A 26,694-nucleotide genomic window follows, 5' to 3' on the forward strand; every position below is an offset into this window, starting at 1 on the left:
CTTCTCTCCCAGCCCGCAGGATTGCCACATCAACCTCCCCCCTCCCCGCCTCCTGGCCTGTTGCTCCTTCGCCAGGTTTTACAAGGAGCCCCAACTTTGAGGCAATGTTTGTAACAGCCCCGGACGCCCTCAAGGCTGTTCCCCGGAGAGGTCGCAGGCTCGCTTGGGTGTAGCGCTTGCCCTAGCGGCCTCTTGAGCCTTGCCCTTTGCTCTTTTTTGGACTGAGAGGTCAGAGAGGCGGGGATCCAATCCCGGCGCGGATTAACTAATTAAAGGCTCGGTTTCCCCTGCGGTAAAAAGGGAGGATGGCAACAGCAGCTGGCGGGGTGGTGCGCGGTTGAAATGAGGTATTGTGTGTTAAGTGCCTGGCTAGGAGACAGCAGTGGGTGTTTAACAAACGTTAGATCCCTTCCGTTTTTATCACCTGATCACCGGGACCGCCCGCGCAGCAAACCTAGGTTACAGCCATCTCGCTTAAACTTAAACTGGACGTTGAGCTCTGAATGTCCGATCATATGCTCGAGGTAATGCCAACGGTGATTCATAGTGACAGGGGTTGAACCCAGGTTCACGATCGCCCCCGCCATCTCGCACCTAAGTGGCTGGCTAAGGCCACATGTCCAGAACCTAGTCCAGAATTAGAACCCGGTCAATATGGTACCTGCCGCAGGGAGCAGACCACTAAACCAGTACTGCTCTGGGACCCATGCAGCCCACTGGGCCACCGGGGGCCAGGCCTTTTAGCCTCTCCGAATCTGAGCCACAGTGTGTAAAATGGGGGCTCTCTGTCTGCCCGTGTGGTTTTTATTTTCTTCTTCACACTTTCTTATGTGACCAGATTTTCTACCCCGGTGTAGTCAGACCATTTCTTTACGCAGGATCAGTGTTTTCTGACTGCGAGCGCTCGCCCAGGCCGGGGTAAAAGCGGACCGGCCCGGCGAGCCCCGGCTTGGCGCCCCACCCTTCTCGGGGCCGGGGGAAGCCGCGGCTGCTAAGGGTAGCGGAGTTGGGAAAGTCACTTCCGAGCGCAGTCTGACTCTGGGCCACCCGCCTGCGAGCGCGCGGACCCCACCCAGCTGGAGAAGACGGGGGCGGGGCCGGGTCTGGAGGCGGGGCCTGCCCAGGGGCGGGGCGGGGCCGGCCTGGGAAGACGGAAGCCCCCAACCTAGGGGTGGCTGCAGAACCCGGATCCCGGAGCACCACGTTTTCCGGAGCCGGACATCTGGAGACGGCGGGCGAGAAAACCCGGCGCCCGGAAGCTTTTGCTTTCTTTGACGCAAGGGCTCGGGACGCAGCCGCCGTCGGCCGAGCGCCCGGCGAGGAGCGACCCCAGACGGAGTCTTCGGAGTTCCTCCGCCCCCGCCTCGCCGGGTCCCGGAGCCTCAGTCCTCCTCGCAGCTCTCCTGGTGGCCATGGAGTGTCCGCACCTGAGCTCCAGCGTCTGCATCGCTCCGGACTCAGCCAAGTTCCCCAACGGCTCCCCGTCGTCCTGGTGCTGCAGCGGTGAGTGCGGCCCCAGGCGGCCCTGCAGCGCACCCGAGGCCCCGGCTCCGCCGGGCCTGCCGTCTAGGGGCCGCGGGCGGCGGACGCGCGGACTCGGGAAGCGGTGCGGGCGAGCCGGGCCCGGTGGCTGGGGAGGGTACGCGGTGAGGCGGGCGGAGCGGCGGCGGGCGGAGCGGCGGCGGCGGCTCCTTTGTTTCCCGTGGCCCGACGGTCCGGCCGGCGAAGGAGAGGCCCGCGAGGGATGCGAGCCCGCGGGGGCCACGAGCGCGTGGGGACGGCGGCGACCCGGGACCCTGGCCTGCGGCTCGCGCCCCCGCGCTGCCCGGCAGTGCCCGGGGGCTGTGCTGGCCGGTGTCGCCTGGTCGGGGGGCTGCGGGAGTGGGTGTCCGGCCCCCACAAGGCGGTCGCACGTGTGGCGGGGCCCGAGTTGTGTCCCCTCCTCGACCGGACGGGAAAAGCGCCGCTCTCGGGGGCAGCTTTGTCTGAACTGCTGGGCGCGCTGGGGCCCTTCGCTACCTGTTCCGGCGCCGCTTCCTTTCGCTTCCCCCTATGCTCCAGCGACCCGATCCACGCCCGGTGGGCGGGAGCCGCGACCCCGAGAGGTGCTCAGAACTCGGGAGGCCGAGGTCAGAGGCTTTCATCAGCCGGGGAGGGGGAAGTTTGAAAATAGGCTGCTGGCTAAAAAGCTCAGAAGGCTGATGGAGCAGCTGCTTTGGAGGGGCGGCTCGTGTTGGCTTTCAGGTCTTATTGGTGGGTTGAAACCGCTTTGGGATTTCCTCCATGTGCTGGAGGACAGTTATTAGGTTTATGTAATGCTTTTGCATTGCTTAAGCATCTTAACTCCTCTGCCGGGCCCCTTGGAAGCCCCAGTGCCCTCTTATTGTCTGCTCTAGCGACTTAGGATCGCACCGGCCACACTGCTTTGATTACTTCCTGGTAGGGCCCTGGTGCAGCCGATAGAGTCTTTGTTTATTAGCTTTGAGATAATCGGTGGCAGCTTGGGTTGGAGTGTAGAATGTAAATTGTGCATTTCAGAAATCTTAAGTTCATTTGAAGAAATAAAGAGAAGAAAAGAGCAGTGGTACGGTTTAGCTCTGTGATGTTTTTCATTATGGGCCGGAGCTAGGAAGATAGTTTAGAGAATGCCTTAACACTTTTGACAGGTTACTTCTTAAATGGTGATTATTATGTCCTTGGAGAAAAACACAGGCAACAGCCACAAAGAAATATGTACCCTGGGATAAGGAGTCGAGATAACGGTGGCTTCCTTGAGCTCTGAGAGGTTTGATGCTTTGATTGCCTTTGGAAAGTCAGATTGTCTTTTTCTGCACAAAGACCATAAAGATTATAACAGGTTAATTGATTTTGCAGTGCAGTGTTGCAGTTCTTTTATGAGGGTGCAGAAAACTTACCTAGGAATGTTTCTTCCACAGTGAATGTTGAGTATGAAACAACAAATAAGGTGTGTCAAGTTGCTTTACAAATTAGTTGATGTTGCATTAGCTATAATTGTAGCTGTGGTGCTGCGATTGTGGTAAGTTATTTCTTTTTTTATCTTTTTCAAGAGATTTGGAGGAAGAAATGACCAAAGTAAACACTAGGAAAAGCATACCTCATGAGGAATGATGAAATTCCTTTCTCTGTGGTAAACTACAGGGATACAAAGCAGACAGCTCCCTTATGGCTTTTTCTAGGTAAACTCACATCAAATTTTAAAATGGCCTCACTGGGCACATGCGTCTAGAAAAAGGAAAAGAGTTTATGCAAGTGACAGATATCCTGTTATGAGTCAGCCTTGCCTTTGTCAGTCAGGGCGTCCACTTGACTGTGGGAAAGAGGTGCGGAAGATCGAACATCTCTTGAGGAACTTCAGTTAAAATGGAACGTAACTTAGAGGCTTGTGCTGATACAAAGAACAAATTAGTATGGCTAGCTCTAAGGGAGGGGTTATTTCTGTCCAAGGGCTAGGATGGCATCTTTGCATCTTGCAGCAAAGTTTGTCTCTGACATTGCTTTGGGAGGGTGATTTTTAGTCATGTGCTTTCATTTGTAGAACCGATAAAGCTAGTTTAGCAACTTTATGTGGATTTTTTCCTTCTGCTCAAGTTCTGTGAATTGAACCTATTTCACGCGGGCCTCCCACTAACCTATTGGCATCCATTCATTGATATAATCTCATATTTTTATATTGAGCTTGATCTTGTTCTTGCCTGCCTGTTGTTTCAGTGATTAAATGATTATTAACTATGAGTCTTTGGCTAATTCATCATCTTGGAGGGTTATCTTTTCTGGTATTTATTCTCCAACACTCTCGAATTTCTTCTTTCCTTTCATTCTTTCCTTTTCTTTTTGGTAGGGCACCAAAAGAGTAGCCAGCGTGTGGAATAATGCGGTGACCGAGTGTTGAGTCTGATTACGTTCTTTTTAGGGAGGGGAAAATCCCTGTCTTGGCACTGGGACAGTAAAAGTAATGCCCTTGCCCTGTTTTCTTTGGGAGCTTGCAGTTACATCACAGTGAAACAGCCTTAAGGCAGCCAAGCATATTGCAAAAGACCAACATCCTAGGCTCTTCTGGGTAGCAACACATCCTTGGAAAGTAGTTCTGTTTCCTTTGAGCATAAGTCTTATGGTATCATTTGTAAAAAATGGGTAATACTTCACATTTACTTCACAGGTGGTGGTTAGGATGCACAAGGTAATTTTTGTGCAAACTTTGAGAGATTCCAAACACTATTCAAGTAATAGGTGGTTTTATAGGTCAGAACATCTTTATAAAAAGGACTCTGAATACTTAAGTATCTAAAGCCCCTTAAATAGGGACTTGGACAGACTGGCTTTATGCTGAATTATGCTTTGCAAGGAGATCTATTACTCAACAAGATTAGGGGGTGTAAGAAGTAATTATACTTTGGAATTAACTTGAGCTTCTTATCTGTGGAAAGCCCTTGGTACATATTATTGTATATGTTATGTAATTGTGTACCACAGAGGTTCTCAAACTTTTTGTTTTCAGGCCTCTTTTACCCTCTTAAAATTATTGAGAACCCAAAGAGCCTTTGTTTGTATGACTTATAGCTATTGATATTTGTTGTACTGAAAATTATATTTATTTATATATAAGATAATATATATTTATTATATCCTTTACAATTAATAATAATAAATGCATTACCTGTTAACAAATAGTAATTTACATAAATTTTCAAAACAAAAATTTGGTGAGAAGATTGGCATTATTTTAATTTTTGTAACTGTCTTTGTTGTTTGGCTTAATAGAAGACAGCTGGATTTTTACATCTGCCTTTGCCTTCGGTCTCTTGAGATATCACACATTGGGAAGCCTCCGGAAAACTCCACTGCATGTTTGTGAGAGAGTAAGGGTAGAGGATAAAAGTAACATCAGTATTATTTATGAAAATAGTTTGACCTCATGTACCCCTGAAGGGTTTTGGAAACCGTCAGGGGCTCAGGATCACACTCTGAGAACCCACTTGTATACAACAATAGTAACAGTTAAGGACACCTGCTCTTATCAAAAGAGCTTTCAAATATTAAGGAATTCCTTAAGGTCTTAAAACTAGCAGCATTTATGTCTGTGTGGAGATTCACAGAATTTATAATATATAAGCTGGGACGATGGAGTCCAGTAGTCAGTCCCTTGCTCTCAAAAAAGTTGCAGTCTAATCTAGTTGGGGAGAGACAGGAAACTAACTGGTTAGAAGTTAAATCCATGTTGTGGCTTAAGGTAAGTGTTGAAAATAGTAATCTCCTAATAAGGTAAAAGTTGATTTATGTCTAATTTTGTTAAATTCATTCTTGTTTTTAAATGAAAATGTTTTAAATAAAAATGAGGTCATTCTTTCAAGGTTTTTGTTAAGTGCACATACCAGATGTTATTTTCAGAAGCTGGAGACTTGGGCATTTCATTTGTGTATGTGTGTGTGGGTAAAAGGGTTGAACCAGTGGCAAAATACTGGGGAGAAAACCCAGATTGGTTAAAAAGATGCCCTAAACACAACTGTTTTCATAACTAAGGTGAGTCAAAGACTTTAAGGGTTTGGGTTAAATAGCCAGTTAAATTGTAGATATTTTAATAGCATAGGCATGAAAATTTTTTCCCTGATTAATTCTTTAAAGAGTTGAGAAGTCCTTTTATAGTTTCTAGTACACACTTGCCCTCACATTACCTAAGAAAAGTAAGTGTAGATTAAGTAAATATTTTGCAGTTTGGGATGGTTATTGGAGATTAATCTTTTTTTGAAGATACATTTAGTTGGATAGAGTTCTGATTATTGACCCCATCTCAGTGGTAATAAACTTGTCATTTGTGATAAAGCTTGAGCTAAAAATTAGATATCACTTTGATGGGGTGATGGGTTATTTTGTACCAGATTTCTCTCACAACCTACATCTAAAGAAGACTCTTATATGCCCAGTAGACTAAATTTTCTAGGTGGGATCAGTCATTTGTTCATTGTAAGGTCAAATGCATTTACTGCTCTCTAGTAGTAACCCTGTGTGAAATTAAGTGCCTAGCATGTAATAAGACCCTCAGTAAATATTGGCTTAATGAATGAAGGAACTTTCTTCCTTTTGATGGTGGCTGGATTGGCCTTAAACTTATTTAAAATAAATGGAAAGCATAGTAAGTGAGCTTCTCCCCAGAATGCTTTCACCAGTCCCCACTCCTGGCTTTTAGTCTGTAAAGTAAACTTTGGATTTTGAGGAACTGACCATCTGCAGTCTTGTTACCGTGATGAATTTGTATTCTTTTGACATTCTGTGTAATGAATTTGTATTCTTTTGACATTCTGTGTTTATAGGTGGGCAGATATGACATTTTAGTAGTAAATGTGGATGGGACAGTTAAAAATCAGTGGGCTTGTGATACTTTTGAAGATTAATATTTAAATTTCATACACTTTTCTGAAGAATTTTAACATTTTCGATAAGCTTTGTAAGCTTAAGTCAAACGCAGTTGTCTTTCTAGTTTTTCTGGCAGTGTCCCACCTGGAATCCCAGCCCCTAGAACTTTAAAGCAGCCTACGCTTATTTCCAAAGTCTCTGAATAATTGGTAGTAGATGTGAAGAAGCTGGGATTTAGAATGTGCTCCATGTGTTCGTTTGAAGAGACTGCAGTGTAGAGACTGAGCCTAACAGTTTGCTGTTGTGAAGAAGTTTTGACACATGGATCCATAGTTATTCTCTGAATAGTATTCTTAGCAGTGTACAAAGAGTATCCTTCATGGCCTAAAAGCAGGGGAAAGGATGGGGTTGAGGGGTGAATTTGAACTGTTTGTTTCAGTTTCTTGTTATTCATTTATTCTCAAAATAGCTCATTCTCATCATTCTTTGCTTTTATAGCATTAGCCTTAGGCTCTTATAACATCCTACTTTTTCCACTTTGAAATGTAAGCGATTTCCTTCTTTACTGGAATATGATAGATTAATTTTGAATCCTTTAAACCTAATTTAGAAATATTTATGTTTTTCTACTGTTTGTCGCTCAGTGGGCAGAACAGTGAGTAACTTAGTTTGTAGCTCATTGAGTAATTTAAATTCCTGTTTTAAAATTTAATTGAGTCCCTCTTCCATCAGGGAGTAATTTACAAGGGCATTTTCCCTAACCTGTGTTGTTTTTTTCTTTTGCAGTTTTTTCCCACTTCTTGAGCTATATTAGGTACTTTCCTTCTTTGAAAGAAAATACTAGTGTCCTTTGATTGTGTGCAGACCGTGGGTTTTGTGTTCAACCTAAGCATTCACGTAGAGTTGGATAGTAGCTTATCAGTGTTTGAAGTGGGAACTGTATATTGCTAATGTATGTTAGTGTTTTATGTTTATTCATAGCTCCTTTAAACGAAAGGGCCACTGCATTCTAGGTGTTTTAGTAGAGCTTTCCTGGACAGATGGCTTAGAAGGAAGTACTTAGATTCTCAGCAGGGGCTGGTACTTTTTGGAGGGTTTATTTGTGATGAAGCTTACCTTGATTGACAGCTTAGAATGCTGAGAATACCATTAGCAGCAGCAACAGCTTGTTCATCTTACCTAGAATTGTTTCGCCCCAAGACCTCTCAAGATGCCCTGTGATTTCTAATAGTCTGTTTTGAGAATGTAGGTAAGAGAAGGTATCTCACAATGAAAGGAAATTTACCTAAAAATTGTTTATTGCAATTGTATCTTAAAATCTTTCTGGGTTGTTGAATGATCTTTGGCTTAGAAACTTGTAAACAGAGGTCATCTTTTAACTGCTGTGAGTCTGCAGATGTTAGCGTATATAGTAATTCCAGATGTTTTCTCATCTACTAGTTTTACTGAGTAGGAGGAGAACTGAGAACAACATAAAGGAACTTCAAAGCAGTTGGCCAGCATTTAATCCTGACTAATTTAATTAACTACCCATCCTTGTAGTTTTTCCTGTTTTCCTAGATTGTGAAACTGAGACAAAGATTAACAGAGTTGCTCAAGATGCTTGGGAATATTAGAGATAGCCCAGAGCTTAAATTCAAATACCATTCAAACCATACTTTTGGCTTGCCTTTTTAAAGCAGGGTCTTTATTTTGTCATCTAGTCACTTACTGCTTGATAATTTAAAGGATTATAAGTGTTTGGAGACATACTTGAAGTAATTCCTCTGAAGATTTTTGATGTGAAAGTGTATTTTAAAGTCTACATTTTGGAAATAATTTATTTTAAATTTCTGTATTTAATTAGCCCTTCCTCCCTCTGCTTATTGATTAAAATGCCAGCAAGGTGGAACAAGGTTGTTAATACGGTTGGAAGAACACTGTTTTTGAATGTCCAAATGTTGGTTCAGATTGAATTTTTTTTGTAGGCTGAAATGAGCTTTACTTTAGTTTAGATATCATGAACCAGCCTTCTTACCTTGGCTGTGGATAAGGATGAAATGCAGTGAGCTCTTTGTCATTTTATAAACGTGGCCCCCTCCCATTTGTTCATTTTGTTTCTGCTGGAGGAGAGTCTTCTTGGAAGCTGTTTGTTATGGGGTGGGGGAGGGAGGGAATTCTTAAGATAGGGAATTTTGCTTTTGCTGCTGGTAGCTCAGGGGTTATTTGAATCTTTGCTTTTAGGCAGTACCCTTCGTTGATTCCATTTTGTTATATTTTAAGATTTTCCAATCATATTTCTTGTAGAAGTTACTTATAGTCTTTAGGCTGCAGTGCTTAAAAGATTTCCCTCCCCCCCGCCCCCCACTTCTTAAGACATAGTGAAAAACAGGAATATGTTTGCTCTTTACAGATATATAATATACAGGTAAGCTTAAGAAGGCAACTTCAGATTTTGAAAACTTTTGTTGAAACAAAACCTGCGCATTGAAAAGTGAAGTTTGTAGTTGTCTTAGTATTTGTGTTAGCTAAATGCGTCACCATTAATCACCACTAGCTAATTAAATTTTCTAAGACCCTTTTGAGGAGGGAATTGAGAGTTTGTTTTGAATATGAACCAGCTTGTGTCTTTGAAAAGATATTATAACTGACTGGATTTTATCTGAAAACTTTGTACTCTGCTTTAGGATTGAATAACTCTATCAGCGGGCTGTTTTCCATTTTGAGTAGATGTTCTTTCCTGATATTTTTTTCCTGCTCTAGCTGGGTTTAAGGCAGCCTTTGGAAATCTACTTGCCTATTTATCCATGACCTGTCCTGAAGACTCTTAATTTCATGGACTGTTCTTGAACTATCTCATCACCAGGCGGAGCAGGCTGGTGATTAACTGTCATGTTCCTGCAGGTTTAATTTAACCAGTTGTAAGATAGTACACTTGTTGATTTAACTTCTTTAAATCTTTGTTCTTACTGACCATGCTCAGGTTTTCCTTTTTAGATAACAGATCATTGTCCATTCCTTTGTTTTGGTCAGAGTTTGTGGAGATCATGCTGAAAGTTCTAGGCAGCAAATTTTCTTTTCTTTTTTTTTTTTTGGTGACAGAATGTTTCCCTGGGATAATGGATAGATAAATGTTGAAAAATAGTCTAATTTTTTTTTTTTTAAGGAACTTCTATTTAACTTAGTCTGGGGCTGAAATTTATATTATTGATTGAGTGGTTTTTAAATTTTAGTGTCACACAGTAAAACTGAGATTAACTCTAGTTTCCATCTGAATTATTTTGAATGTTAATTGTGAACTCTTTTGGCATTAGAGAAACTGTTTGCAGCAACAGACTCAAGCTTCACCTTACGTGTATGAAGTAGCTGCCAGAGCTCAACATTCATGCTGTGAGAATTTAATTTAATTTAACTGCTTCGGTTTCATTTCAGTTATTTCAAGTGTTTTGTTTGTGTGTAGTCTTTTTAGAACCTCATTAAAAAAATATTTTTTGAGACTTTTTTCCTTTGAATGATTAATACAGATTTTTGGGAGAATGTGGGTCAGATTTTTTTTTAATGTACCTATTGGTTGTAAAAAAAAAAAAAAAAAAATTCCAGCTCTTGCTTTGCATCAAATAATTGATGCAAATTATTGAACAGCTTGAACAGCTAATGGAGTTTACAGGTGCCTATTTTCTGTAATACTGGGTTCCTAGCCCTTTAAGCAGAATATAAGCATATGCCCAGTTTATGTTTTTTTCTTTCCATTTCTTCATAAATAGTCCCATTGATTTTTAAAAGGATAGTTTCCCAGCACACCAGTAAATACAACTGTGGTAATTTCACACCCCCACCCCCAGATTTGTACTTTAGTGCTAACCTATACTGTAGAACCACAAAAAGCTAGAAAAAGGATTGTACAACATAGATATTAAACCTATCTCTGAGTAAAGTCTTTGATAATGAAGTCCCTTAACGCCTTAAATGTTTTACTGATTTATGGACGGGAGTGCTTCCTATAAAATATGTGTGTGCATCTTTTCTTGTCTTGCATACACTTGCTTTTGTTTTGAAATAATAGTTGTGTGGTGTTTACATTTATGACTTGATTCATTTCTTTTGAAAATCCTTTTACTGTTTAACCATGGATTTGCTTACTCAGGTTGTTGGCAAAGTGTGGAATTGCATCAGATCTTGCTATATTAAATAAATGGAAATATTGGATGCCAGAATTTTTCTTAAATGATTCATGGCTTTTGTGTTCATCCTCTGTATAATCAGCTTCATAAGGAGAGTTATTTTTGAAACAATATAAGCTCCTGATAATTTTTCTGTGGTTATTTGTGTCTGGCCTTCCAAAGGCAGAAGTGGCCATTTTGACTCTGATGTAGTAATCTGCTTTGACTTGAATTGTTTTAATTCTTCTCTCCACTACCCTTTCCTCTCATTTGTAGGTAGGGGCACAGTTCCAGCATTTAGCTGAAGACTGTAGAACAGATAAAAGCATAATAGCTTCATAGGTGTCTTTTTTTTTTTTTTTTTTAACCAAAGTGGGTTTGAACAAGTCTGAGTCTGTGATAGAATGAATAATAAAAGATGTTTAGTACATTACAATTGAGCATATGTAGTTTCACATACATTATCTCCATATGTTGTTTTCAATTACTTGTGAGGACTGATTTCAGAAATGCATTTCAAAATAGAGTAAAATGCTCGAGCGAGTGAGGGCACCAGTCTTAGGGATCAGAATTTGCCTCTGTGTAGGAAATCAGCAGGACCAGATGCCCTCTCTTCTGGCTCTGTAGGTATCTGGCTCTGTTAACATACAGATGATAAATTTTGGCCAGCTTTGAAATTACATTCTCTAGTAGAGGAAACATACCATTAGCTCTGGAAATTAGCCTTATAGTATACAGGGAGTTCAATAGGTGCCTGGCCCCAAATGATAAACAGCTTTTGTAATTTTTATTTCATGCAATAGGTGATAGGCAATTTTTAAGATGAAAAAAAGTGGTTTAGGCAACTTCATGAATTGATATGATTGTTATATCAGTTTACCTTTTAAAGATTAGTGTTTTTGAAAAGTAGCACATTATACAGTTACGTCATACAGTTTAGTATCAGAAGGTTTAAAATAGAGCAGCAGGCTCCCTGCCCTCCACCGTCAGTCCTGCTGTCCACAGACGACCACTTTCAGCTCTGTTCGCTCTCTCTCTCATGTTTACCATATACTTCAAAGTAATACACTGTTATTTTTCAGTTTATCCATTTTAGGTAGCATCTCTTGACATTTTGTGGTGGTAAATGAGGACATTAGTATTTACATTACCCTTTCCTCTGCCCCCTCTCCATTTCTCAATATGACCAGACCACAAATTTTTATTAATATTGTGAATACTTTTTTTTTTCTGGCATTTTATTTTTCCTTTAGTTAGTAATTGCTTTTTTTTTAATTGCTTACTTTACTTTCTTTACATTTTCTCCCAGATGTAACCTATACCTTTGTCAAATGTCTATGAATATTATTTTCCAAGCATTTAAACACATACTCTCTTAGTATTTTTCCTGAGGCTCTCCTTCCTAGAGTGCCCTCACTCCCATCTGAGCTGACTGTTCTCTAGGTCAACTGGACAGTTTTTACCCAGTGATTCCCTCGCTATCCTCTTGTATTAGGTCTCCCGTTCCCTGGATCCCAGGTCTTTCTCTTCCTTGGTTTATTAGACCATTGTATGCTGGAGTACCTCATAGTCTAGCTCCCTTCTCAGGGGAGCCACATTTTTGATCCCATCCAAGTCATACCTTTATTCTACCTTTATACTGGACTGCTTGGTTGACTATAGACTGTTAGTTAGAAAAGATTTTTATCTTAGAATTTTTTTTTTTTTTTTGGGGTGATGCAGCACAGCTTGTGGGATCTTCGTTCCCCTACTAGGGATCAAACCCACGCCCCTCCCATTGGAAGCACAGTCTTAACCTCTGGACCGCCAGGGAAGTCCCTCTCTTAGAATTTTGAAAGCAGTGTTCCTTTGTTTTTAGGCTTTCAGTGTTTTTTTAGGAAACATGATGCCTTTTTGATGACTGTTTTTTTTTTTTTATATATAGCCTTTTATTCTTTCTCCTGGAAGCTTTTAGGATATTCCTTTTATCCTTGGTGTTCCGGAATTTCAGAGTGATGTGTCTTGGCATGGCTTAGTTTATCTTTTCTTGTGATGGGTTCTCAAGGGACTTTTCAATCTGTGCATTTGAGAGTACACTCATCTTCCCATACTTAAATCTCCTATACATTTTTCTTTGTACAACTCTTATTAATTGAATGTTGAGCACCGTGGGTAGAACCTGTAATTTTCTTATCTTTTTATTTCTTTGCCTTTTGGTTCTAGTTCCTGGGATATTTCCTTGTTTTTGTTTTCCCTTCTACCCTTCTATTGAATTTTGATAATAATATTTCTTGTTTTCAAGAGCTTTTTGTCCTTTTTCTGATCACTGTTTTTCCGTACATCCTATTGCTGTTGTTTCGCAGTATCTCCTCTCATTACTCCTGGGTTTTAGAGTTTGTTCTGAGGCTTTTCTGTGCTGTCTGCATTGTTTCTCTTGTCTCTGGGTTCCTCTTTTTCTTTTCAAAATGATTCTTTCAAACTAGAGGTTTTCTTCACAGGATCTGATTTTACCTGTCTTATTTTTTCATGAAAGGGTGGGGCACTAAAAAGCTCTGTGAGTCTTGTATACATTGGGCTTCACCGTAAAGTTGGGGCAGGCCACCTTCTTCATGGAGGAAGACAGTCAGAACGTCTGTATGGATATTTACTTTTTTAGCACTGTTTTTTCAGTATTCGCTCTGGGAGCTGTCCGCCTGGCCGCTGATGCTCTGACATGAGGAAGCAGGGAGTTCACGCGTTCACCTTTACTTTGCTGTCTGCTGGGCCCTGTGTCCCTAAGCCCAGGACTGCCTCCCGGCCGCACTCTCCTCCACTGGCGCTTGGGCTGTAGCTTTCTTCACGTTACGATGATTGTTACTGCTCCTTTGACTTCTTCCTGACTGCCAAAAGCATGCTGACGTTTGCTTGTCTCACGTGTTCTCTTTGTGAGTCACTATCAATTTAATTTTTTATTGTCATTTTAGTGGAATGGGGTGGAGAGGAGGTAAGAGAGAAATTGGTCTGCCATGCTTAATTTGGTGTTTGTTTTTATTTAATTAATTAAAATTATTTGGCCACGCTCTGCAGCATGTGGGATCTTAGTTCCCTGGCCAGGGATGGAACCTGCATCTCCTGCATTGGAAGTGCAGCGTCTTAACCACTGAACCACCAGGGAATCCCAATTGGTGTTTATTTTTAAATGAAATAGTTTTAAATGCAGTTTTTAGGGCAAAAACATGCTTTGCCTTATCAGAGATGGATTTTATTAGTAATCATCCAGAGAGTTAAATCACTAAAACTGAAATTTTGCAGTACTATTTTTGAGTAAAAGTTTAAACTCCGAGTTACCTTCCTTGATAAGCAGAGCAAAATACTGTTGCTATTACCAGAGTCAGCAGAGAGAGTAGATAAGCCTCTAGGTTTGGCTCTGCTTGGGAAATTGGGAGCCAGAGTTTGGATATATAAAAGAAACATAGTTGTAAGGTCATTTGGACTACTGCAATTAATCTATTATAATATTTTTACTGGATTAGTTTGTCATCCATTAATAAAGGGAAGTTACTGCCAGGTTTATAGTACTATTTGGCTCTGTACAATGGTAATTTAACCTTTTCCTTTGTGTTATAGTAATTTTCAAAAAGTATGTTTTTAATAAGAAGCAAAGAATAAAAATTTAAAAATCTCAAAACCCTTTTTATTTTGATACACTTTCACACTTAAAGGAACATTATTAAGAATAATACAAAGAACTCCCTTGTACTCTTTACCTATTCATGAGTTAGCATTTTGCCACCTTTGTGTTACGTGTGTACCTTCTTTCTATATATCCCCCCCACTCCCATCACTGAATAATTTGCAGACCTAATGTTCCTTCATCCCTAAATGCTTTATTTCCCCCTTCAAGAACAAGGACTTTCTTTTCATTAAGCATGGGATATTGGTTAAAATTAAGACATTTAATAACTGATATAGTAGTAGTATTGAATGTACATTCCATTCTCAGATTTCTCCAGTTGTCTCAATAATGTCCTTTATAGCTATTTCCCAGTTGTGGCACCCCACCCATGTCCCCTACATCTCACCCACGATCATGTGTTTCATTTTGTTGTGATAACTCTCTTAGTCTCCTTCAGTCTCTAACGGTTCCTTATGCCTTTCTTTGTCTTTTACATCTTGAGTGTTTCTGTAGAGTGTACTTCAATTTGAGTTGTTCTGTTGTTTCTTTATGATTAGATTCAAGTCGTGCAGGGTTTTGATAGGAAATGCAGAAGCAATCTGTCTTCTCAGGGCATTATATCAAGAGGTATGTGAAATTGGTTTGTCTCATTTTGGTAATATTTATTTTATTAAGGTGATATTTGCAAGGTTCTTTGTTGTAAAGTTACTTTTTTCCCCTCTGTTATTGTAGCAGATGCTTTGAAATTTTATGTACAATTGTTTTATTCCTCATCAAACATTAATCTAGTAATTTGTCATCCACTGGTGATTCTTGATTGAATCAGCTGTTACCAGGATGGTTGCAGGATGTTGATTTTCTAACTTATTTCTTCTAAGTATATATGGGGATGCACTTTCCTTTCTCACTCACTTGTTTATTCATTTATTTTATTAACATGAACTCAGGTTTTCATTTTATTTTTTGACATCCTGTTGCTATTTATTTTGAAGATCAAGTTGTCCTAGATTTGGCTAGTGGAGACCTTCTTAGGCCATAATTTTGACATGTCCCTATTGTTCTTGGAGCCCTTACTTTTCTGGCATGGCAAGGTGCTCCCGGCTCATCTTGTACTCAGCCTGCCCCAGTCTTGGAATCAGCTATTTCCCCAAGTAGCCATCATTCCTTTTAGTGCGGAATAATGTTTATAACCTAAGATCTCTCAGCAAATAGGAATTAAGAAATATGAAAATGTATATGTGTGTATATATATATTTGTTTATATTTATGTGTTTGTGTAACCATGAATTCATTTTGATACCTTTAATTCCAGTTCAGCACTGCAGGTCTCATCTTGCGCCTTTCTGCATTTGTAATGCCCTACTCTAACAGTGAGAATCTGGTTCCCATTATCCTCAAGACATGTACTTGTTTGCTCCATGCCATAATCAGAGAAAGTAGTTCTGAACTGCTGACCTACACCATTGCAAAGAAAACTGCTTATAACTAGAGCTTAATATTTTTAATGGTGTTTTTTGTCTGTATACTCACAAAATATAAAGTATTATGTTAAAAAATTGTTTGTGTTAGTTTTCCTTCCCTTTCCTTCCCTCTTTTAACACAGTTACTTATTTGGCATACAGTCTGCTTCATTTGTTTTTGTTTGATTTCCATTTAAAATTTTTTCGCCTTATCCTTGCTGATTTTATTTTACTTTTTTAAGTATGTAAAATGTGAGTATAGGCTTCCCTGGTAGCTCAGATAGTAAAGAATCCACCTACCAATGCAGGAGACCCAGGTTCGATCCTTGGGTTGGGAAGATCCCCTGGAGAAGGGAATGGCTACCCACTCCAGTATTCTTGCCTATGAAATCCCATGGACAGGGGAGCCTGGTTGGCTATAGCCCATGGGATCACAAAGCGTCGGGCACGACTGAGTGACTCTCTCACACACACACACACAGTTCCAAAAGTTAAAACCGTACCAAGAAGTGTTACTACCTCACTCTTCTCATTCGTATACACCCTCTATAAACAATTATTTTGATCTATCCTTGTTTCTTTCTTGTAAAACAAAAAAAAAATTGCAGATGCATGAGTGTTTTCTTTCTCTCACAAAAAGTAGCAAACTAAGTATACTCTTTTGGAATTTCTTTCATTTAATAGTATATTCTGAATGTCATTACATGTTTGTAGAAATTTTCCTTATTTTTAAACCATTCATAGTACTCTGTCGTGGTTCACAGTGAATTCGAACGTTCTCCTGTCTTTGGGTATTTAGGTTGTTTCCAGTATTTTGCAATTTCAGATAATGCTGCAGCTAAAAGCCTTGTACAAATATGTTTTTTTTTTTTTTTGTATTATTGGATATCTTCAGAGAAGATGGAAGGTTTTAACTTTTCAATTGTGTGAGCAATATTGTGTAAGTGATTTTATAATGTTTCAAGTTACTTGTCTGCCTGCTCTTATCTTCACATCTGTGGTGACCTTACAAATGTATTCAAGGCTGTGGAAGTGAAGTACTTTATTGTAATTATATTTTTGCCTTGGAAACCTTGACATCAGAGGGCTAGAAGTGGCCTCGGAAACATTTTTAGCCTACATCCATGTTCGTCTTAATCAGTTGACTTTTCCTTTCCTTTTACATACTTGTCAGTGCTGTTTTACTGCCTGAATGCTCAGACCCAAGGGTTTCTAGTAGTTTTCTCTTTTAATTTAATTTGTGTTAGATTCCCTCATGTCATACTGTTAACTGGTTGCTCCCTTAGGTTATAGAATGGTGGTAGGATAGGACGGTTATACCTAGGACAGAAATAAGGATTCGGGCATCCATTTTCTCCAGTGGGTCTCAGCGCACTAGTGAGTAGGATAAGCTCAGAGGAGCACTTTGGATTCCTAGATAATGCTGCTGGTCCTCTCAGCTGGTTGATGGCTTTGTTCCAACAAGTGGGCATTGGAGTAGAAGGGGGACTTCTTCCTGCATTACTAGAAAACCTGGTAAAAGATTGGGAAACATAGCTTTCCGTCAGAAGGGCCATAAAAAGATTACCTATGTGTTGAGATAACAGTCCCCTCAGCCTAAGGGTGGCTGGAGCCTCCAAGCAGATTACTTCTGGCCCCCACGATGACTTTTCAATTTATGTTTGTGCACCGTACAGATGTTATCATTTTCCATGCATTTCATGACATGAAAAAGGTTTGAAAAATTGGCTTGAGCACAGTCTCAAAATTAGCCTCTGAGAGCCAAGGACAGTGTCCCTTAAAGAGAACCAGGTAATCCTGTTTATCCTGGATAAAAAAGAAATGAATTATTTAGAGTAGAAGTTTAAACCTACTGTCTGTAAAAATAAGCTGATCACCATATCTTTTTTTTTTAATATTTATTTTTATTTATTTATTTGACTGTGCCAAGTCATGGCACGTGGGATCTAGTTCTCCGACCGGGGATCGAGCCAGAGCCCCTGCGTTGGGAGCACAGAGCCCTAGCCACTGGACCACCAGGAATGTCCCTGATCCCCAGATCTTAAATCTGGTGTGATTCGAAATCATTTTTATTTGCTTATTTGTTAAAACAGAAGTTAGAAATTTAAAAAATATTTTTGAAGACTTGGCCTGTAACCCCACATATTGGATATTAGAATGACCAAGGTACAATGTATTTTGATTGTTTATATTGGTGCACCATGATTTAATCTCTATTCTGAATACCTCAGAATTTAGTGTATCTCAGTATGGTTTTGACACCCAAGTTGCTCATGTACTTAAGTGTTTTATCTGAGTAGCATCTTATTCAGTTGTCTAAACCTCCTTGAAATGTGCTTCTAAAGTACCTTTGCTTCTGAAGTATTTTACATTAACTGTGTAAAGTTTAATGATTCTGACATTAAGGTATATAGTTGTTATATGAATTTTGAGATCAGCTTATTAGAATATTTTAATCTCATTCATTTGATGTTTTAAAAATAATTTAATTTCAAGTCAGATACCAGAGGAGTTTCTGAAGGATTTTTGCTGACTTATTTATTTGGAATTTTTCTGTGAAAAGGAATTGTCAGCTCCCATCCTTTTAATGCGTGTAAACTAAGGGAAAAATTTCTGAAAAATTAGCAGTCATGCTATATGTGGACATATGTTAGCTGCCTTGTGTAGAATTAACCCCAGATAGCTGCGTTTTTTATTTTAATATATTCTTAAGGGAAGGGAACCGAGAGTCACTGGGGCTTTCTGTTTGTGAGGCCCCTCGTGCCCTTCATGCGCATCGTCTCATGAAACCCTTACCATAGCCGTTTGAGGCAGAGGTGGTGTTTGTCCTCTGTTACAGACGAGGAGGCAGGCTCTGAAGCCAACTCCTTAAGGTCATAGAATAAAATAATGGGAGAGCTAGAAGGTGAACAGAAGACTTACGTGGGTTCTGGAGCCCATGCTTGCCTCTGACATGTTCCTTCTGAGTCTACAGAGTACTAGTCGCATTCCTAAGGGTAACCAAGTCACTTTGGTACATTTTTGTATTAAAGCAGGAAGGAATTCTTTTGGTGGGGTTAAAGGTCAAAGCCAGGGGATCAAGGCCTCTGCCTCGTTCAACCAAAATGATGTGGAGCAGAGTCCTTCCCCTACTCCCTTCCGCTGGGCTGACGGGGCAAGAGGAGGGTGGGACAACTTAGGAGATGGGGATTGACACGTTTACACTACCAAGTGTGAGGTAGGCAGCGGGAAGCTGCTGTTCTGGAGCACAGGGGGCTCAGCTCGGCCTCTGTGATGACCTCGGTGGGTGGTTGGGGTGTGGGAGGGGGGAAGTGTGTATGTACGTGTTCATATAGCTGATGCGCTTGGTAGTACAGCGAAAGCCAAGATGACGTTGTGAAGCAGTTGTACTGAAAACAAACCAAAACCCAAAAACCCCATACACTTTGTTGAGATCTTTAAGAAAAAAGTCGAAGTACTCCCTCAGAAATCTTGGGAGTCTGGTTAGGATGTGGACCCTCGACCCTAGCTACAAAGGCTGAGCTCAGACATTGCTGATGGGTGTGATGGGAATCAGGTCAGGCTGGCTGAGGAATGTGTCAGCACTCTTAGGGTGAAGAGAGAATTGGAAACAGAAATGGAGGAGGATATTCTTGACTCATAATTATTCAATTAGGTTTTCAAATCCAACCTTAAATAAAATGTGAGTTTTCCCACAATGCTTATTAGGGAACATAATCCAGAGAGGCAAAAGGAATGAAGGATAAGGCGCTGTAGCTTTTAATGAAGAGAAAGGGAATTCCTGCAAGTGCCAATGACATTTTCTTGAGAATCTTCCTCAAGAATTTGGGGTTGCTATGGGAATAGCGGTTTTGAGATTTTTGAAGGTCATTTTTTACTATGTGATATTTCTGCTCAACAATTAGGTTGTCTTATGCTCAAGACAGCACATCTAGATTTAAAATACTGACAGGATACAGAGAGCGCCAGTCCTAAGTGATGATGGCAGCTCAGTTGATGATGGACTGCAGCGTTTTACTGTCTTACCACCTCTGTTGCAGAGGGTATCATCTAGTCTTTGGATGGTTTTGATTGCTACGGCATAGAGCCTCTTGAAGGGTCTCATCCTCACCTCTACTAAACAGCAGTGTCACTCATTCCTGTAAGTCATTTGGCAGGGGTGAATGGTGGATGCTGTCATCTTAGTAGCTTAAAACAATCATTTCATTTTGCTTATGATCTTGTAGGTCAGGAATTCAAGAAGAACCTAGCTGGGGCTCCCTCAGCTGGAGTTCCTGAAGCTGGAGCATCCACTTGCATGGTGGCTTCTTAACTCACCTGTCACAAGCCTCTGTGCTCCTGTTTCTGCACCCCTGTCCCCAACACTATGACACTAAGGTGTCATATTTTGCAAGGTCTCTCTGTGTTGTTTGGCTTTCTCATATTGTGTTTATCACAGGGTGCTTAGGCTTCTTCCATGGTGGCCCGGCCACCCCAAGAGCAAGCATTCCAAGCAATAAAAAGGAAACTGTCAGTTTCTTAAAACTGAGACCTGCAAACTGACACCCAGTCCCTTCTGCCATATTCATTTCGTCAGGGCACTGACAGAGCCTGCGCAGATTCAAGGAAAGAGGACGTAGACCTGCCTCTCAGTGGGAGGAGTGTTCAAGAATTTGTGGTTATCGTCTATCATAGGGCCATTAAACAGAAGGGAAAGAATGGCTATAAGAAATACTGAACTATGACTTTACCAGAAAGCAATTTACTTATCTAATGATTCAGGAGAGATTAACTGATTGCCAGCCTTGAATAAGAATGGGACTGAGGCAAGAGAGAGCTGCAAGAGGGGGAAGGTGGAAAGGCAACCGAGATAAACTTTACTTCTTAACTGCCGTCGCTGCCTTGGCCCTGAACCCGCCTCCCGTCTTCTGTGAACCTGCTACTCTGAGCACTTTGGATTGGGTGCTCCTGCTTGCTCTCCTCCTCGTCCAGTGTCGGCTAGCTTCTTTAGCCCTGGGCGCTGCCTGTTGCTTTATCGGGGAATTCTCCTGTTCCCTGGGAACCCCGTGCCCACTCTCAGCATGGGCAGCAGTATCAGGGTGGGCGTGAGAACACAGTGATTTGGGCTGCACTCTGGCTGCTCTGGCACTTGCTTAGTGTAGCCGGATTTCTTCTTGAGGGGAATACCTTACGGCCCATTTCCTGCTTTATCCATGTGACTTTACCACTCACCTCTTCCCCCAGTAATTTCAGAGGATTCAAGTTGAAGATAGACTTCAGAAATTTTAGCAGAGAATAGGCTTGTGAGTATATGGTTCAGAGAGTGTTTATGGTATAAAGAAGATTATATGCCTTGCTCTCTGAGTGACCAAACAACAACAAAGCATCTAAAAATATATCAGTTGGAGGGTAAACTGGGTTAGTCCTGGAGTATATTTCTACTTGTATATATACTGGAATATTTATAGAACTTTTTATGATAATTCTGCCCTATCCTTCGATTTCAAGAGGAGTAACACTACTGTTGATACTTTTGTGGAGTATTTGTGTGTATGTGTGTGTGTTCTGAGTAACAGCTGCAAGTGTTTTTTCATTGGTATGTTTTCAGACCCATAGAGTTGTAATATTGGGTTTTGTTTTCACTTACCACTCATGCTTAATAATTTAGAGTAAGTCTGTTTCATTAGGACAGCTTTAAAATACCAGTATATTTAAATTTAAGACATTTACATGTAATTTTTGTTGTAAAAGAAGTAATGCTTTATGACAAAATTGAGACAGCATAGTTGAAAGTAGGGCTGTGTGGCTCCAGCCCCCCATCCCATTCTTTTTACATGACTGTTAACAGTTACTATATATCCTTCTAGATGTCAAACAGTTTATATACAGGTATATAACACTTACAGGAGCACATAGTATGGAATCTTTTTAAAGCAAAAATAACAACCTGCTGGACTTCTGCTTTGCAGCAGTCCATGCCTTCAAACGTTGAGTTTGAGTTCCAGTTCTGCCCCTTACTAATGTAGCAAGGTATATAACTTCTTAGTTACATGCCACCGCTTCCTTATCTATAAAACAGGCCAAAGCATGGTACATACCTCTTTGGACTATAGAGGATTAAATGAAGGAATATTTATAAAGTGGCACAGTAAAGTGCAATAATGCTTGGCACATAGTATGTGCCAGATGAATATTAAATAGATAAAAATGAACTTGACTCTTTAAAAAAAAATAAGTAGTGAATATTTTCTTCTGAGTTGCTAATTTTTTAGAGGGGTGCACTTAAAAACTCTGTGTGTTGGGTGGAGGGGGTGGTGTTCTGAGCTTTACTGTTGGAGCAGCACTTTTGTCTCCAGCGGTTTTGAACAGTGACTCCACAACAGTGACTCCGCTGTTTCTGACAGGCAATGTGCTGAGAATGTTTGCCTCTCAGGGATTGTGGAGCAGGGGAAAAAAAAAAAAAAAAGGCTGAAGAGCATTGATTTAGAAAATTATACTACATTAGCAGTTAATCTTTTTGTTAAGCCTTTTAAGAAAATTAGGAGAGTGGAAGAATTTTGTCTATAGGGAATGATATGATTATTTCGTCTATTTTTGGCTTTATCGTCTCTGAATAATTTTATACTTAGAGGGGACATGTTTATCACCCAGTCTTCATTTTACAGTGAAGAAACAGACCCAGCACAGTCGTGATGTTCTCAGTTCTTTAAGTAGTAATGATAGGGCCAGGACTAGAACCCTGGTCATCCTCACATTTGTGAATTCTTGAGAAGCTTAACAGTCTCTCTGCCAGTTGAAGCAACTGCTGAATAGTGGATGCACTGTAAATTTCTTGCCCATCAGTGCTGTGTGCTTGAACTATTTTTGCATGTAGAGTCGGTGACTAAGTTGTGTCATAAGCACTAGTGCATGATGTTTTATAAAAAAAAGTAGGATTCCAGGAGAATTGTTGATGGGGCTTGAATATCACATGTACTCTATCTTATTAGATTCCATGTAGTGAATACTGAGGATATTGAAAATCAGTGGGAAGAAATTTATATTCAGTGTGGATGCCATTTTGTCTTCTGATACAACCTAAAAGTATTCGTGTGTAAATAGGCCTCCTTGAGCACAGAACTCCGTAGTTTTCTGTTTTTCTTTGTCTCTTTGTAAAGGAGCAGATCAGTCTTCCCTTCATAGGAACGTTGTTGTTTAGTTTCTAAGTCATGTCTGAGTCTTTTACAACCCCATAGACTGTAGCCCGCCATTCTCCTCTGTCCATGGGATTTCCCAGGCACGAATACCAGAGTAGGTTGCCATTTCCTCTTCCAGGGGATCTTCCCAACCAGGGGCTAAACTCATGTCTTCTGCACTGGCAGGCGGAGTCTTTGCTGCTGAGCCACCAGGGAAGCCCCCTTCGTAGGAATAGTAGGGAGTAAAACCACTTTGGTTTGTAGATCACTTGGATGCCTTCCTACCATCAGTTGTCACTTCTGGATTTCCAGAGAGTTAAAGCTTTTGGGGGCTTTAGCAGGAATCCATGAAGATGAGCATGTTTTAGAGTCGGGGGCTCCTCTGCCTCTCTGCCTGCCCAGCCTGTGTCACAGCTTCTACCTTGTGCAGAATGGCCCTAGCTCCGGAGAGGATCCAGAGTCTCTACCCCCTTCAAAGGGGTGCTTCTGCCAACTTGCAGAGCTTGTGGCTGAGGGTGAGAACAGGACAGGGTCCTGAGGCCACAGCAACAGGAAGAGAGTGAAGGGAACTAGACAGTGTCTGTCCCCTAGGCTGAGATGCCCAGGAGCCGAGAGAGGAGACCTCGGCTCGGGGCCGCGAGAGTCTCAGCATACGGGACAGATTGCTGGAGGAGAGTAACTCTGAGGACATTTCATAACCTGAGTGAAAGAAGACCAGACTGTGTTTATGAGATCCAGTGACCCTCCTGTGGCCACGTGTAACAGTGTGAGAAATACACTGCATGGCTTCCTTGCCCTGACATCACCTTGAAGTATAATGAGGCTTAGTAAAAAGAGCCTGTATGAGTTCTCAGTTATGGCTTATCATTTTGAACTTCTATAAGTTTCCATCCTTATCACCCTGTTTCTCTCAAGTACCAGCATTTACCGTTTAAAAAATAAAAACCTTTGTTTAATATTTTTATGTTTTGCTGAATAGTTTATAGCTTAAAAATGTTTTTATAGACTGTGTATGGTTTTATTTTATACACACACACAGTATAGTATTTCAGGCTTGTAATGGTTCTTATAGAGTTTTATAGAATAGCCTGCAAACCTCTAATGCAGTTTCCACAGGAAATGTGTTCATCCTACAGATAAATCTGAAACCCATCTGTCTGTAAACTGAGACTACCTTTTATAATAAGATATGTCCCCTTAAGATGATTAGAATGATTTTAAGATTATTTGTAGTAGTCTTTTACTCATGGTATGATCTGTTCTATTTGTAGCAATAATTGAGTGTTTAACTTAAAGCCAGCATTTTTTCTTCTATTTTATAATTTTCCTGGGTACATTAAAGGTTTCATAATTTGGATAAGGGATATATAAGCAGAGTGAATATTAACCAAAGCAGTGTAATAAATGGCTTCATAATAACCCTATTCTCTGTAGTTTCCTAGCCTTCAGATGTTCTTCTGTTGTGAAAGTATTACACACTCAGAGAGTACTGTCCTTTAAATAGCCAAGACCGAATGTCCTATCACACATTAAATCTTAACTTTCTTATTATAAATATTCATGATAGAAGAAATTTGGTTTCTTAATTTAGAAAGCGAGGTCTTTTTTTTGAGATTTAGTAATAGACACACTCACTTGTTTCTAGTGTTTTGGAATGTCAATGCTGTTTTACTTCCTTTTATTCTTTCTCCTTATCCCTGTCTTAAGCACCTATTTATTTATTTAACTGAGGTATAATTCATATAACATAAAATTAACCTTTAAAAAGATTTTTTTTTTTTTTTTTTTAATTTACTTACTGCCAAGCTGTGCAGCTTGTGGGATCTTAGTTCTCCAGCCAGGGGTCAAACCTGTGCGCCTGACAGTGAAAGTGCTGAGTCCCAGCCTTTGGACCCCCGGGGAGTTCCCCAAGTGAACCATTTTGAAATGAACAGCTAAATTCAGTGCATTCAGTACATCTACAGCTCTCATCTCCATCTTGTTCCAGGACTTTCCTCACCCCCAAAATAAGCCCTACACCTGTTAGGCAGTTTCTTCACTATTCTTCCTTCCCTCAGCCTTAGGGCATATTTTCTAAAATTTAAAACTAAGGAATTAAAACTCTATGAGGTAACTGAGATTTTATAAGACCAGAGTACACTGTTCTAATTTAGTGGGCATCCCTGGTGGCTAAAGAATCTGCCTGCCAATGCAGGAGATGTGGGTTCAGTCCCTGAGTTGGGAAGATCCCCTGGAGTAGGAAATGGCAACCCACTTCAGTATTCTTGCCTGGAACATTGCATGGACAGAGGAGCCTAGCAGACTACAGTCCATGGGATCGCCAAAGAGTCAGATATGACTTAGTGACTGAGCATGCACACATGTTCTAATTTAGTAACATGAAGAAATGCATTTAGTGTACTGAGTAGAAAAATTAGATCACAATATTGTATGTATTTTTTGTCCATACACACACTGTACAACCATCGGGGTAGGGGAAGGGGATGAACACTTGGTAGGAAACACAGCAGTGATTTTGTTCTAGGTTTTCTTTTCCTCATTCAAAGGAGGGGCACAAATAATCTTCCCATAGTTACACAAAAAGTAAAACCCTCTAATGGTTAAAAACTTGGGGCCTAAGGACTTCCCTGGAGGTCCAGTGGTTACACTTTGCCTTCTAATGCAGCAAGCATGGGTTCAGTCCCTGGCTGGGGAGCTAAGATCCTACATGTCTAGTGGCCAAAAACCCCCAAAAAACATAAAACAGAAACATTGTAACAAAGACTTTAAAAATGGTCCATCTAAATCAAATCTTAAAAAACAAAACAACTTACTAATATAATTACTTATTTCAGGATCATATTAAACTTTTTTTCCAGACTGAATACAATATTTCTTAGTCTTTACTAAAAGAAAAAAATTTGTGAAGGAATAAAACTAGATAATATTTATAGTTTTTTAATCCTTCAAATTGTATCTCAGATCAGGATTATCTGTTTAAAGTAAACTGTATTCTAATTTATTTTTCTTTTTAAAAATATACTTTATAGGTCTTTCTTTTCAAACTATAAGACTGTCATGTTTTTATTGATATAAATCAGATACCACAGGGGTGTGTACACATAAAAAGCCAATAACCAAGAGTACCTCACAGTAGTCTTCTCATGTACCTGTGTTAAATAACTGTTAGCAGTTTGGCATTCTTCTTATTAGTCTTTGTCATGTGACTTATATGCACATATAACAAACTTGGACCCAACTGAGTAAAATACTAAAATGCCTTCAGGTTGGCCCTTAGCAGTTGATACAATGTAATAAGGAAAGGTAAAGGTAAGGTAAAGCCCTTGGTTAACTGGAACTACCACTGAAAGCTTTCTTAATGGGCTTCCCAGCTGGTGTAGAGTTGAAGAATCCACTTCCCAATGCAGGAGACCCTAGTTTGATCCCTGGGTAGGAAAGACCCCCTGGAGTAGGAAATGGCAACCTACTTCAGTATTCTTGCCTAGAAAATTCCACAGACAGAGAAGCCTGGTGGGGTACAGTCCATGGGCTATGGTTGGACATTACTGAGCATGCATGCATGCACAAACTTTCTTATGCACAAATAGAACCCTGTGCTGGGCAGACAGGCAGAGCCCCTTGGGTAGTGTATGATTGTACTTCCCTATTCCTCCTTGCCCTCTCCTCCCCTCCTACACAAATATAAAATGAATGTATGTCAAAGGCTTGTTTAACTCATTAATGAAGAAACCAGTGGGATGGTGAAGCTGATTCCAAGAGCATTTGTGGGATTGTGTGAATGCAGACATTGAAGAATGAATGTTGAAGTAAATTGCTAGGTTAGATATAAAATCAATTAATGTCCTGCAGGGTAGTAAAACCATAACCCTTGGAGTATGCGGGACAGATATTATCTCTACCAAATAAAATCCTACAATTTTACCTGTAACTTCATGGAA

At 40.5% G+C, this 26,694-nt stretch overlaps 1 protein-coding gene across 1 annotated transcript in view; it reads left to right on the forward strand.

Moving 5' to 3' along the window:
- The first annotated feature begins 1,192 nt into the window (after nucleotides 1-1,192).
- USP3 (ubiquitin specific peptidase 3) overlaps nucleotides 1,193-26,694 on the forward strand; it is a 99,517-nt gene continuing 74,015 nt past the window's right edge. The window contains exon 1 of the mRNA XM_061157324.1: nucleotides 1,193-1,503. Within this exon, the coding sequence (XP_061013307.1) occupies nucleotides 1,413-1,503 (91 nt within the window). The 5' untranslated portion in view covers nucleotides 1,193-1,412. The remainder of the gene's footprint in view (nucleotides 1,504-26,694) is intronic.

Source organism: Dama dama, chromosome 12, assembly GCF_033118175.1.
Source record: "Dama dama isolate Ldn47 chromosome 12, ASM3311817v1, whole genome shotgun sequence".
Classification (NCBI taxonomy): Eukaryota; Metazoa; Chordata; class Mammalia; order Artiodactyla; family Cervidae; genus Dama; species Dama dama.